The following is a 15,613-nucleotide window of genomic DNA, read 5'->3' as shown; positions in this document are numbered from 1 at the left end:
GACGAGGAGCACTCAATCCAGCGTAGCAGAGCCTCTTACAGTAATATCTGCCCATCTAAAAACTGAGAGGATAAAGACTGTGAGAAGCTCTTTAAACAGGTGCAAACACTGGCAGCAGGGACCAGATTTCAAATTATAATTCAAGCTTTCAACATTAATGAAATGCATACAAGTACTGGAGTTGGCATTGAGAATGTGAACAGATGGATACGACATCAATATTGTTCAGATCTCTGTCAAAAGTTATTCCAGATTTAATTCTAGTAACTGTAATATGCTTATCGTTTCAGTGACAAAAGATTTTCAGCCTTGGGGTTTGGTGCCAGAATCCCTCCAAATTATGAGGTGAGTGTCTTATCGCTCCATATGTCTCCTCTCGCTGTTTTTGTTCATTCTAAACCTCCCCTTTTTTCTATTCATTTCCACTGGCCTCCCCTTCACATGAACAATATTATGCATATGTTTTACGCTTCCCTGGGAATTTACATTAAGCATCTGATTTCCATGACCTGTTTTCTGACACAATTCATCATACCGTCAAAAACTCACATTTAAAACTAATTACTGGGTTTATTGTTATTCATAAGCCCCATGTCTTGAAATATCAACTTGTCTTGAGAAAATAACATGTTCCAATGAAACAAAGGCCTCATAGTGTTGATGTTCAATTTACATTAGAATTCAGAGTGTAAGACCATTTATTTAAGTAAATTGGACTTTTAAAACCAAAGGCCTTCGGTGAGTCTCAATAGAGCCCCGAGGAGAAGTCTGACACATGTAGAATGAGTACACACACACACACGCACACACGCACACAAGCACACACGCACACACACACGCACACACGCACATACACACGCACACACGCACACACGCACACACGCACACACACACGCACACACACACACACACACAAGCTAAGTTAAATCACTAGCTTGTTTAATAATATATCAGTTGAGTGTGTTAAATGTTCTTTGTTCTGTGCGAAACACTGATAATACTCATTTCAATCATGCAAAGATATGTGGCTCAGTAAATACCAACTATTAATTTATACATTTACCATGAGAGCGACTGCATGAGACTATTTGTCAATTCTTGCTGTTGACACATTGCGGTTGGTGGTGCAGGTGAATGCTAATTAAGCCATTATACTAATCATGAACTGCATCCATGAAATCATAGGCTTCTACTGTGTGCAGGTTTGACAGACGAGGGCACTTTCAGTGTGTTGCTCTGTATTCTTATATCCTTAATTACACATTATGCATAATAAGTATGATTCGAAAACATATAATGAGTGAATATCTAAGAAGTCTATTGGCCAGCCTAGGATGGGAAGCCTCATATTTCATTGCAATGAAATTATATTTACTGACACAAAACCTTTAAAGTAGCCGGGGCTCAGGAGTTAGAGCAGTGCTCCTTTAACTACCATCATTCCTAGGGCTCTGCATGGCAAAGTGTCCTTGAGCAAGACACTGAATATAGAGATAACTAAATTCAGATGTGAAATTACACTTTGTTGTAAAGTTTAAACTCGCACCAGTCAATGCTAAAGTTTACAAAAGAATATCCCTTCCCATTTTATCTTTATAAAACATACCCTGGTGTGTTTGCCTGTTAAGTGTGGTTTGTTTGTGGCTGGTTTGACAGCTGTCCAATCAAACTCTGAGGTGCACTTAACAACCACATCAAGACGCCCCCTTTCAGGTGGTCTCAGTCCAGTTGTTTGCCTTTATTGGGACTTTGGTTTGATGGTCTGAAAGTAAATGAGCCAGAAAACCACAGGATTTTATGATAGAACATAATTGATTTTTACATGAATTTAAAGCTTAACTACTATTAAAGCCACCTGCTTATTGCAAACTGTTCAGGAAGGGATGTGTACATTTATACAAGTACTATGGTAACCATGGAGACACTAATGCATGTGAGTGCAGGGCATTTTCCCAGAACAATACCACAGTCAAAAGCAATTAAAATTGCAGAATGGTGCTCTTGCATCCTACACCTTGTACTTTGGCAGCTCAATAAGTTCCTTAAAAATAAAAACAAAAAATCCCTCCCAGGTAACAACATCATACAAGACACCTCTTGGTCATTATTTCATAGCATGCGGTCAATTTGAAGGCAGATAATTATGATATTGCTTTTGATCAGATATTTCTTTGGGGGATCTCTTTGACACCAGAGAACATAATTGAACAAATAACACAAACTGGACCAGAACTCAAAGGCAACAATCTATCATTTCTTCCTTTATTCCAGGCCTCTTAAAAATAAAAAACTTAGTAAAAGTGCTTCATCTGGACTGTGTGAGTGTGGTTTGTTCATTTTTGCATGGCCTGCTCTACAACTGTGATCAGATTTAAATCTAAATGTTGCAAATTTCTGATTAGTGTTGGGAAGCATGTGACATCACCTTTTTCCAAATGAGCCCTGCCATATTCAAACTAGTGTATCCAAAAGACAAAAACCCAAATACAGATATCTCTTAATTGAAGTTAACAAAACTGACTTCCAACTTTATCAGTAAATGTTGTGTTTATTCTGTTTGTTCATAGTAAGAAAATGACTGCAACAGTAGGCTTTGATGTCCTTTAAAAGAAGGGCTGTTTTCCCACTGGTGCTCACCACAAAAATGGTGTTTTATGAACATGTGAAAACAAGGGAAGTTAAAAAAGAAAAGAAAAAAAAGGCATTGAAATATTGAATGACTGACTGTCAGGAAAGGCACAGGTGTAACTAAAAACATTACCAATGCGTAACGATTCTCCGTTCCATTTAAGTGTCCCTATAAGCCATGCCAGTGAACCAGCTTACACAATACTAGAGCCTCACAACTAGAACACTGGACAGACATTACTAATGTTATTAGTTACACCTGTGGGTTTCCGTGTCAAAAGGTATACCACAAAACAGGCCTGTTAAATGAGAAACAAAACAAGATCTCCTCTCCTGCATTTGCCCAATGCAAAAACCGAATGGTGGTCTGTATGATTAATTTCTCTAAGGCTCCTTATATCTATCTATACAGTGATGAATTCAGGCTGTTGATCACATTAAAGACAAAAATGACTGAAAAAAAGTAGCCAGCTGGAGAGGAGTCAGTTGTCACTGAACTGGCTGACAGTTGGTTGTAGGGAGAAAAAATGGTTTCTTATGAGAGGACATATCCAGAGGGAGTTTCATATTTGCCAATTTAACAGCTTTGAGCTAAACAAAGTAAATCTGACATTTGAATAGCAAGAATAGACCAGATTAAAGAAGAGGGGTTGTAGTCTCTTTTCAGAAACCAGATATTAAGCATATAATGTATGCTATATGCTACTGTGTATTGTGATGAAGTGATGAATCAGGATATTAAAACAAGTGGAGCAAATACACAAATCAGTACATCACATAACCAAGTAGCACTGTAAAAAATAACCCTGAAGAAGTAAGGTAATTTTATCCAATGGTTGAAATGGATATTCTTTTATTTTTGATTGAGTTTTGACTGTATTAGCCTAAGATACAAGCAAAACCCACAATACAGTTAACACACATTTTCTATCATCCTGTTTAAACTTTTTTTTCTTTTAACATAGTAGAAGTATATTTTCCCTGCTTTTATTAAAATAAATGCAAAACTATCAATTTCTGAACCAATGTATCAGCCATTAAGTCACTGTTGTTATACATATCCTGTATTGCTTCATTTTCTATTTATTTTCTTCCACTTAACCGGGGCCGGGGAGAACTGGCACCAGGCCAAGCAAGTATTCCACACAAATATTCCAGATGGCCCCTTGCCAAAACTGTCAAACGCACATTCACAAAGCTGCCAAATTTTCATGTAGGTTCACTAACATTTCCCAGTTTCTGTTTTGGTCACTTTTGGTCCCCTTGGTTATGCTGAGCTCTTGGTTGGTTTCAATCAAACAGCATTAAAAAATATATTTTTTCATAACAAAATTGTAGTCAGCAAAAAAAAGGGAATAATGTTTTAAAGCAGTGCACAAAGCCCCCTTAAACACCAAATTAGTGTTTCACAATCGTCTCTTTCTCCATCCACAGGTGTCTCATGATTTTGCCATTAATTTCAACCCAGATGATGATGAATGTGAAGGTAAGGAAGGGATTTCTACACCAGCTTCCCTGAATAGTATATCTCTATACTGATGATACTAGAATTAACATCTGTAAACTGACAACACAGCTGATAAAATATTCCTATTGCTCAGCAGGTAAATAAATACATGACAGATCATATTCTTGACTCCTAACGTATTCACTCATGGCTCATGCATTGTCATCATAGTAATGTTTATGTTTATTTGTCTTTACGGCAGTGGTGGAAGAAGGATTCCAATATTTTCCTTAGTTAAAGTAGCAATAAAGTCTAAAAATACTCTGTTAAAACTAATAGTCCTGCATTCAAAGTCTTATGTATAAGTACATAAACATTTACTTAAAATAAAAAATGTCAAAGTACTCATTATGCAGAATGGCCCACTGAATTATAACCACAGCCTTAAATGTTTAGTTGTTAAAATACATGAACAGCTTAAACATATTCAGTCCTCTTATAATTCTTGGTGAGACTGCAATGAATAATTCTTCCGACTGCACCTTTAAATTTACAGTTACAGCTTGTGAAATGACAAGTGTAGATAACTGTATTAATGTTTCCTTCATTTTGCTCTGTGCTCTCTTTGATCAGAGATCCAAGGAGTGGTTGAGGCATACCAGAACTGCCTACCTAAGATCCAATTGTATGGCCCAACCAATGTGTCTCCCATCATTAACAGGATAGCCAAGCTGTCAGCAGGCGATGGCAACATTAAAGATGCTTCTGTGAGTGTCTCTATACTCTGTTACAGAGGTTTTCAAAGAGTGAGGCAGGTCTTCCCAGGGGTATTTCAAATTGTTTCCAGGAAGGTTCAGTGAATGAAAGTGGACAAATATTACATTTGTTATCAAAAGAGGACCATATAAAGTAGCATTAATGTGTGTGATTTTGTTAAAAAAAAGAAAAGATAGTTTGGAGATACAGTAATTTTGGTGAATTTCCAATTTTCTTTCCCACTTTCCCAGAGTCAGTTACTAATAAATGCCATAGGGCAGCCCTTTTTTGTATTTGGTGTAGTATGAAGTGATATCGAACAGCTCTTGTGGAAATATATGGATGCAATAGAGGCTTTGTTTTAGTACATCCCACTGAGTTCCCAGAGTAAGTAGCCTCTGGTTCACCTCGCTGTTTACAGCAAACAAAGAACGGGCCCATTATAGAACAAATTCGGAGTGAAGTCATACAATGCTGTATTGATTGTGTATTCTTTTATTCATATTCCCGAAGTGGCTAACTGCGCTTCCCTCAGTATCCCCTTGGGAGTAAGAGCACAAGTCTTTTATCTGTTTGCTCAAATTACCTGCTGCACACACATTGTGTTCTCAAATATTATACTTTTGTTATTGCATTGACGTTCATGCAATTACTGTATTTACTGAGTAATGTTTGTCCTTCTTTTGATCAGTAAATGAACCACAGTTAACAGTTAGGCTTTCAGGGCACACACTTTGATTAACACATAAACACAGTAAGGGTACCAACAAACTAATCATTTCTCATGGGACCAATCAGAAATGATTACAGTATATTGTGCCATGTTAGTATTCTTGTAATTCTTGTATTTTAATATTATACTGTTCAGTGGACACATGAAATTAATTTCACACATACATGCATGCACACACATAAAACATTTCTGCTGTGGTTTATGGTGCAGTTGCTATGTCCTCTTTTTTCCCCCTTTTTATCTGTTCTGGAAATTCTTAATTTCTGTGTAACACTTTAACAAAACACATAATGAAAGACAGCATGAAAAGCCTACTTCAGACTACAACACACACTGAGAGGAGTTCTTGCTTATAGCCACGCAGTTACTGTTAAAATGGGTTAATCTCAATATGGATTAATACAGACTGAAAGCTTTTATCTCCTTCCAGCGATACCACATCCTGCTCATCCTCACGGATGGTGTAGTGACAGACATGGCAGATACTCGTGAAGCCATTGTGCGAGCCTCCTACCAGCCTCTCTCCATAATCATTGTCGGTGTGGGCAATGCAGACTTCACAGACATGCAGATTTTGGATGGAGATGATGGAGTCCTACGCTCACCAAAGGGCGAGCCAGTCCTCAGAGACATTGTGCAGTTTGTGCCCTTCAGAGACTTCAAAACGGTCAGTTTTTTCCTCCGTCTGTCAATCTTCACTTGATGACTTTCAGCTTCAACTCCACGCCTTCTGACTGCTGTTCTAGTGATGCTCATGGACATTTAATGTTTTTACATAACACCCCCTCCCTTTTTATTTAAAAGAGCAGACAGGAAGCCAGTGCCACAGATGGACATCATGGACTGGAGGAGATCCAACTAGTTCGAATTTTTGGTATCCTTAATACAGCTACATGCAACCAGCAACATTTCAGCTGTGCAATTATATTGTCTGTGTGGACTAGATGTTTTATGGACAGAAACATCTCCAAAAAAATTGCATTTTAATCTATATTTACTATATACAGTGACCTGTGGCAATTAAAAAAAACAAAAACAAATTCAGACACTCCCATAGAGAAACAAGCTAATGAGAAATAAGGAGACACAGATAGGGGAACCGATGCATTGCACAGTGCTTTCTGCCACCGTCATCAAAACAGCAAATAAAGGAATACATGTTGTTCATCCCTCCAGTAGAGTTCCAGAGTCTACATAATCTGAGCAATCTGAAGGTTTGTGGTGGCCCAATATCTTAATAGGATATCTTGGGTATGTTAAAGTGGGGTTGTACAGTATGAGGTAGCTATCCATAGTCAGTGTATTACTGAGATGGCGGTCGGTGTTGTCGCCCATCTGTTTTGTCTTGCTGTCCTCACTTACTGTTCTTACATAAACCTATGAAAAGTAATGCACTGTAATGTGTATGTAGTCTACGTATTTATATTGTAAAAAATGATGCCTAGAGCAAAGACGGAAATCAGATGACGTAGTATAAAACTGCCAAAATCTGTATAGGGAGGAGGGTGTATAGGGTGGAAAGTCCAAAAACACAGGCCTTTTGCCCAGGGGACTTGTATTTGTGTTCCGGAAGTACGAAGCCAATCCACAACCTTTTTTTCTAATCTTAAGCAACTCATTTTAGAGCCTAAACCTCATTGTCAGCTTTTGTCACGGCAACATACCGGCAGCCGATTGACAGCGTTAAATTTTGTAAAATATGATACAAACAAGTTGATGAGAATATGTCGGAATAATTCATTTCTTTAAAGATTATTTCTGTGGGCCTTTCAAGCCGTTTTTTTATAGAGGGCGACATGCGGCAAAGGGCCACAGGTCAGTGTCGAACCCGGGCTGTTTTTCGGCGAGGACTTTTAGCCTCTGTACAAATTTGTTGGTAATATAGTTAACCTGAATATTATTGATATAAATCACCTAGACGATGAGTAAACACTTCCATAATATAGAATTGAAAACGTAAGTGCAATATATATATTTGCACTCCACTTTACACAACATGATCTGCAGAAAATTGGTAAAAATGTAAGCACATTTATTGCGCAGGCGTACACAGGATGATACCCATACAGTAAGTAATGATGAGTGTTTTGCTACTGAAAATTCACACCGTCCATAATCCCCTGGTCAAGAAAAAGAACACTTAAGCAAGCTAGCTTTACTGGAAAATGTTCTGTACCTCAGATTAAAACAATATCTAACAGTGGTTTTGACAACTATGTCTCTGTTGCAGGCCTCACCTGCAGCCCTGGCCAAATGTGTTCTGGCGGAGGTGCCCAATCAAGTAGTAGAGTACTACAGCCATAAGGCCATCTCCCCTCTGTGTCCTGTGAGGGACTTACTGACTCCCATTCTCAGCCCTGTCGCCACCACCCCAACGGAATAACCAGCCATCCTACTCTTGTAACCAAGGTTTGACCACAGCGCCAGTCCGGCAAACTGAGAGGGAGAAAGGACGCATGCCTCGCGATTTTGGACAAGGACTGAAGAGAAAATCTTTCTAAATGTTGTTATTACTCATTTATTTCATTCTTTGCACCTATCAAAGTGTTTACACAAATACGATACGACAGAGGCTGTGGGTTACATTTTTCTGCTTAGTGTGGATTCAGTGCTTCTCCTTGGCTGTGCGAACCATGACCATCCAGCTGTTTCTGCATCATGTGTCCTGAAGGATTGTGTTGTTTTCTTCCCCTCCTAATTACTTACGCATGCAGGCCAATCCCGCGGTGCTGATCCATTGATCGGATGAAGGCTTATTATTCCTCAGTGCCCGTGATATTCAGCACCTCATCTTTGTTTATTTTGTTACTGTTTTCCTTATGTCAAATCTTTAGTTAATGTTGAAGAAGTAATATACATACTGTACTGTACGTCACAATCCAATTTAGATTGCTCAACTTGAAAATACTGACAACATTTAATCCAGATGTTATGGTTGAATCACATGAAGTACAAAGAAGAGATGCTGCATTTAGACCTATTAATTCATTGACCTTTCCTCATGTTCCTAACTGTCTGTCTGCAGGATTGGCCTTAATTTAGACAACACTAGTTCCAGACAGAAACAGACCACAGTTTCAAACCAACCATGACCTGACATTGGAACGGACTAGTAGAAAATCATAAATTAGTTATAATCTATTGCTAAAAATTAAAGCTCTCTTCCAAGGTGCGCCAACCATTTGAAAAAAAACAACATGTCCTGTCTGCAACAGCACAAACCATGAATGACACCACCCCTATCTAGAAAAAATATTAAAGAAATGAAGATTGAGTGTGTTTTGCAGTTAGCAGGCGCAGGTTGTACAGGCAGTGTAGTCTGTGTAAAATAGCTAAGCCCCCAGGAATTGGGCCTTCCTTAAAAGCAGAAACTGCAAGTGACATAACTTCAGCAATGCGTAATATTTGCTATAGCTTGAGCTCTTTGTGTGCTTCTTTCATTTACAACAGGGAGCAACAAGACAGAAATGACATTCACAATGGCAAGTTGAGTATAGGATGTGTTTGGATTTCCGCGCTGCTTTTTCTGAAGTTATCTGTGACCAAGGCCAGATGACATTTTTTTCCAAGAAAAGATGAACAATGTTTTTTGGTCCTTTGTCAGGTGAATATTTTCCTTCTGAACTGTTTGTTATTGTTGTCACCTCTGAGCCAGCCGCCATGTACTTTATGTAGTATTCTTCCCGTTTCTGCAGTGTGTATCATGATTTTGCGATCATTTATGCAATACAATTCTACTTGATGTTTTATAAGGAATTGAACTGGTGAGCGCACAGTTTGGATCCAACGAAAGCACAAAGCCAATCACAGTGAGTGCTGTAAAACACACTGTAATGTTCTTAAAATCAGCTCTGGAATGTGCTTTATATGTTACATTTACACCTTAATCTGAAAAAATATAATTATTGGTCAATTTCTTCAGTGATCAGTAACAACCATAAAATGAGTGTTAAAGGTTTGCTCATGATTGCACATGTGCATTTCTGGAACAAACAATTCTGTTCTTTAAGAATCTTTTGCCTGAAGGACCACTATTTTATTGAGAGGCTGTATTTGGGTTTTTCTACTGTTATATTGAGCTTTATAATATTCAGCATATTCATTATGATGAACATTACTCAGATTGAGACACAACCTCTCACTGAAACTGACTATTTGAAGCATAAAGATTTCTGTTTGATATGCTGTTCTTATGGTTCTGTAAATTCCATGCTGTTTGCAGTCATCGTTTAACCAAACAAGAAATGGGAGATGCTATGTTCAAATGTTAGAATTAGTGTGAAAAAAGTAAATTAAACATAAAAGAGTTGAAAAGGTGCTTTTTAAAATTAATCATCCTGCCATTTATTACATTTGCAAGGAACCTTGAAATGGTTTCTTAGTGCTATCAAGCAAATATTTTGAAAATACAGAATATTTCAACTCAAAAGTAGATGACTGGACAATTTATTATCAAGAATCATTAGGAGTAAAAAAACATTTTAGGTTTCAGTTTAAGAAGTGGACTTATTAGATCCAAAGAAAGCATAACTTACCCCCTAAAGTAGAACATTTTATGAAGATCAGCAAAAAAACATCATCATGCTCTCCTGTTTTAAAACCTTGATACAGTAAAAGTGACAGATGCTGCCTCTTCTAATAATGTCTCTATACTTTGTATATTTGCTTTGTGTTTTTGCATTTATCTTATATGGTGTATTTGTACTCTGAATCACTCTGAATGGTGACAAATTCACTCGGCCAAAAGCCATTAAGTGCATTGGAACTGCAGTCTTTACAGTTACTCTTACATATACATATCCACCCCCAACCCACACATATTAATCAGACTTTGATTTGTCCTCTAGAGCTTCACCAGCCCTCCCCAGATAGACTATTGACTGCTCATGAATGTACCTAAACACAGCTAGCTCTGCTGCTGACTGCTCCTTGAACTCCTTTGAAGATCACAACTATTTCTTCTGTCACTGTGGATCACAGGAGACCTATTGATTTAGCAGGCTAAGATTTGGAGCCATACTCAGTTACTTGAATATAAATAATCCTGGAAAAACTTTGGTCTCACCGCTGTAGTTATAAATGACATCATAGGTTATTTATTCAGAAACCTTGTCGTTGCTTTATGAATTGTTTTTGTATTTACACATCCTCCTACAGTCATACAGATTCTTGTTTCTCAAAAGATTTGCAGCATAAAAAGTATGATCAAAACATTGCCATTCTGAAATGTTAATTTGATTACTTTGTACAGATGAATGCATTTATTGATAAAACCAGCTTTATGCTTTCCCAAAAAGCTTTAGTGGCTACCTATTCTAACTAAATAAGGCAGATATCAGCCAATATTTATGTTCCTTTTGGGCAAACCATCTCACATATTAATATCTAAAAGGGATTAGCACTTCTTGTCCCTCTTCTACCTGGATAATTGCTACTGGCCCCAGGTCATGAGCAGCATAAGCTCAAATGGTTCATTACCTTGTACTCTTACCATTTTTATGAGATTGGATTTTACAATTGCACCCAGAACATACACATTATACAGTAATTCCTTTATCTAATAAGTATTTTAAATAAGTAACACTAAAATGCCAATAATAAATGTTTTCTTGCATCAAACATCAATACAATTACCCATGCAAGTGTTTCATGCTCTTTTCGGGTTACTTCAATTACAAAATGTATTAGATGTCTTATGTTAATACATGTTAAACACTGGTGCATGGGTCTTTAATGCCTCACCAGGTTTGCCCCAAACAAGTGACATGTTTCATTGCAATTAATCATGTTTAAAGTATTTAAATAATATCACCGGGTGCAAGAGCTACTGGAGCTGGTGTCATCACATTAAAAAGCTTCACAGGAAAAAAAAAAACCCAACTAAATTTTTGTTTTAATGAGAAAGCTTAATTCGTGCCACAATGGTGCAACAACAGTGAGCTGAAACACTGGAGACGATGAAATCACAGCTTATGTGACCATTTGCACTGCGAATTCTAAAAAAGCTGTGAAGAATTAACTGAGCGGCTTATTTCCCCTATCTATACTTGCGCCATTGTCTGACAAAATTAACAAGACGTAGGTTTTACACCACACTGACGTTTTCTGAAATCTCCCATAGACACTAGTTCTCTCTCTTTCACCCACCCACTGTTTATCAGGACAAGGTTTACGGCCAATAACCCTAATATGCAACTGGTTTAACTGCAGGTTGTGTGGGTGAGAAGCAACCTGTGCATCATTTATATAAAAAAAATGATTAGTGAAAAGAAAGAAAGGGATTTATTGCATGCTTAGTTTTATTGTTAAGCTGTGCTGTGCGGTCATTCCTTTGGGTCTTATGATATGCTAATATGCAAGCCTGCATTTGCACTAACCTCTGTTCTTGTAGTTTACGCTCTCTGTCTTGCAAATAAATCTCATCATTTAACTGAAACTGTCTCTGTGATTTGTTATCGTATTGAATGAAGTTTTTCCTCATATCCTACTCACTCATGTCACAGTTTCTCATTGCTCACCCTTGCACAGGAGGGAGGGATGGAAATGAGAGGAATATATTGATATGCTTGATGAAATATAGGTTACGCTATCATGTACAAATTTGCCCTGTGTGGTTTTACTGCAGATGCTTTTAATACTTATTGCATGGGAAGAAGGACAGAGCCAACTCTTTAATTCCATCAGACAGCTCCTTTCATTTAATGGCTATTGTTAAGAGCCTTGAATAACGATTGTTTCCATGGTGACACCAACTTGCGGGGAGTCGGAGACCTTCGTTTTTGTCAGATTCAGGGACAAAGATGCAGGATGTGGTGGAGGAGGCCATCCGAACATTATTATGAAAAAGATTGGACTTTGATTATGATGGCTGCTGTCCTTCACAAGGCATTTCCAGTGGGGCTGTGAGCCTCAGGTGAGCTCAACACCGACACTTCCTCTCTTACGATCTCCCATAACCCCTTATGTGCCTGGCCAACTGATTTATGGCCACAATTAAAAAACACTCACCACCGCTTAACATTCACTGGCAATGAAATCAACAGGAGGCTTGCACCCTGGGACAAGGTGCGTTTGTTCAGCGGGATCAGCCCATTGCCTTGATGTTATCAGATTACATCAGTACCTTTTAACACAGCTGGGCTTCCCTAATGCTCGTGTGGCTGGGAGCTCTAGCTGGAGACACTGTAAAAATAGTTAATACAGAGGATTCTCAGTGGCTGATTGCCTAATGACTGTCTGTAATGAGGACATGACTAATAAGAGATGGAGAATAAGAAATCTCAGTAATAATTAGCTGTCTCCTCCTTCCCCCGGGGGACAGCATGCACCTTTGAAATGCTTCCAGCTCTGATGTTGTTGCATGCTTTCTATCTCCCAGTCAGTGTGCACTTCCTGTACATCACATACATGTCTATATATACACACGTTCACACTTTGAAGAATGAAGTTGGGAATTCATCCCAAATGACTAATGAGGCTTTTGTGACAAGCATCTGAGTACACTGTGTTAAATATGCAGCACATTACAAAAACAAAAATGTATTCTCCGACAACCATTATAATATTTAGGTATGTTCTAGTGATGCAGTGTTCCAAGTCACCAGCAGCTTTCTCAGTGTCCTTGGTCGATCGTGCATGCAGAGAGCTTAACTTAAGTGAGTCTGTTGAAACATGTTGATAGATGAGTCATCTAGAATCAAAACTCACACAAACACACTGCTGAGAAAGAAGAAAAGAGACAGATCAACAGAAGGGACTTTAGTTGTTATTTTATTTTGTTGAGTTAAATTGACCTTCTGGGAAAATTTCCCACCGTCAAGCAATATCCTATCAGTATCAAGGCAGTGTCCATTAACAAGCAAGTGTCTTTCGTGAAGTTTGCTGGAAATGATGTAGCCTTGCGTGCGTTGATTATATTAGACAGTTAACTCCCCAGTCATAACTTTGTTTTAACGCAAACACGATCAGTGTTTAATTGTGCAACGTCTTTATTTCAAGTATTGATTTGAGAGCTGTGTGGAGGCAAACCCAAACCCCTTTTTTCCCCCAGTTTTTCGAGTAGAGCACCTTTAAGGGATCACAAAAGTTATTACAAATCCTTCTTTCATGGCAAGCCATCCAATAGTCAAGGAATTTTACTCAAAAATGTGTCACCTGGGCACCATGGATGTCGACACAGAATTTCATAGCAATCCATCCAAATGTTGTTGAGATATTTCATTCCAAACCAGAGTGGTAGGCCAGTCGACCAACGCTACCATGCCTAGAGTAACTCCACTAGTATGGCTAATGATGGAAAATATATATACAGTATAATTTGCCTGCTACATCCATATGCACCCAACAGAAAGTGAAACTGATATCTGTAAACAAGTTTAAAAATGGACTTTTACACTGATGTACTGTATATGTTCAGCCAGCGTAAAACAAGGAGGGTCTCTATAGGATAAGGAAACACCCACTCTCCTCTGGAAGAAGAAGAATTAACAATCTTCTCTGTCTATGTCTCTGACACCCACAGATGTAGTAATATAATTAGGCTCTATAGGGCCTTGTTGGCCAGCTGGACTGCAGTGCTCCATTCCTGCTTCATGAAACAGAATCCCCTTCTATAACTGCACAACTTTGTCTGTGGGTTTTGTGTCCCTTGACTTATATCAAATTAAACAGCTAACCCACGGGAAAGTCTTTCATGCAGCTGTGCTACAGAATCTGGTTGTAATTAGTATCTCCATGGAGCAGGCACTCCAGGAGTTGGATTGGACATTCATATGGTGTATTTTCTGGGTTGCAGTCCTCTGCAGTCCTCTTCTCCCAGTTCTGATGCAGCCAGAAGGTCTTTGTTTGATAGATCACACAGTGGCATATTGACTGTGACTTGTTTGTGTTACCTGCGCTTCAGTCTCATTACTCAGGGTAGCAGTATGCTAACGTTCTGACTGACAATACCAGGAGGGGCTGTGCAAAACCAAAGCATCACTCAGACATTGTGTTAAAATTATCATATATGTGTAATTTATGCTGCTTTGATATGAAATTTTTATCAAAGGCTATGGATTTAAGCTTTTAATTGTATATCTTGTAAAAGTACGAGGAAGTAAATAATGAAAAGCCTTGTGACAACATTTGTGGCACAGGACAAACATCTATATTATACAATGTTTCCGTTTTTCCTTGTGGCAAAGTGTGTGAATAGTGTTAAGCCTGCGAGCCCTGCAATCAAACGAAGGCAATAAATGATAGGATAGTTTTAAAAAAAAAGAGGAAATACATGGCTCATTAGCTGCAAAATGCTCCAATATGTTCACCACCAAGGCGCTAACTGCATTGTCTGCCATTTGTACATAGTGTACAGTGGATCTTTAGAGACATAACAGATAATGAAATTACTGTGAACCGTTTGGCGCTCTGCACATGCAGATGCCTGCGGCAGGGTCGTGATTAGATATTAGTATCGTTGGTGTTAAACTACCATGAGTCAAACATCTTGAGAACAATTGCTATGGATAATGATGTCATCCACAATATGTAGGCGGCAACACAGAAGCCATGAGGAATCAGCACTCGCTGTATGAATCAGTGAAGCAGAACAACCTGAATGGAAGAACAATACATGAGAAACAGAGAGGACATTTTCCCCCCTTTTTTCTGTTCTCATATAAAATTTTCCCAGCAAAATGAATTCACTGAATAAAAATAAATGTACGTGTCACAATATGGGTGTGCAATATCTGTGTACAATGCTATGGCAACTTTGGGATTGCTAGAGGATGTGACTAATGCAAGATGAAAGGAACAATGAGCCCTTAGAGACATTTTCTGGTCCACGATGAAGATCGGTAATCATTTGGTTCTTAATTTGTTTACTGCCCACAGATAAGTGGCAGTGACAGCTAGACTTTGTGTTCAGACATTTCCAGCTACACTGGAGATAAGTAAATCTTCCACATAAAATGTCACCAGAGTCAGGTCATTTAAATAAAAGAGAAATAGAAATGTCCCTAAACTCACTATTTCACACTGGTATTTAATCATCACACAGGGACACA

The 15,613-nt window shown here is 38.3% G+C and overlaps 1 protein-coding gene across 1 annotated transcript in view; it reads left to right on the top strand.

Annotated features, from left to right (window-relative positions):
* The window catches only part of cpne7 (copine VII), a gene marked incomplete at both ends in the record, with an annotated part of 28,216 nt that extends 20,269 nt beyond the window's left edge, over positions 1 to 7,947 (top strand). Inside the window, 5 exons of the mRNA XM_083940084.1 lie at positions 291 to 345; positions 4,063 to 4,114; positions 4,709 to 4,842; positions 5,995 to 6,231; positions 7,795 to 7,947. Coding sequence (XP_083796210.1) covers positions 291 to 345; positions 4,063 to 4,114; positions 4,709 to 4,842; positions 5,995 to 6,231; positions 7,795 to 7,947 — 631 coding nt within the window. The remainder of the gene's footprint in view (positions 1 to 290; positions 346 to 4,062; positions 4,115 to 4,708; positions 4,843 to 5,994; positions 6,232 to 7,794) is intronic.
* Positions 7,948 to 15,613: the final 7,666 nt, after the last annotated feature.

This window comes from Echiichthys vipera (genome assembly GCF_963691815.1).
Source record: "Echiichthys vipera genome assembly, chromosome: 1".
NCBI lineage: Eukaryota > Metazoa > Chordata > Actinopteri > Perciformes > Trachinidae > Echiichthys > Echiichthys vipera.
This window is presented reverse-complemented; position numbering and strand designations above follow the sequence as displayed.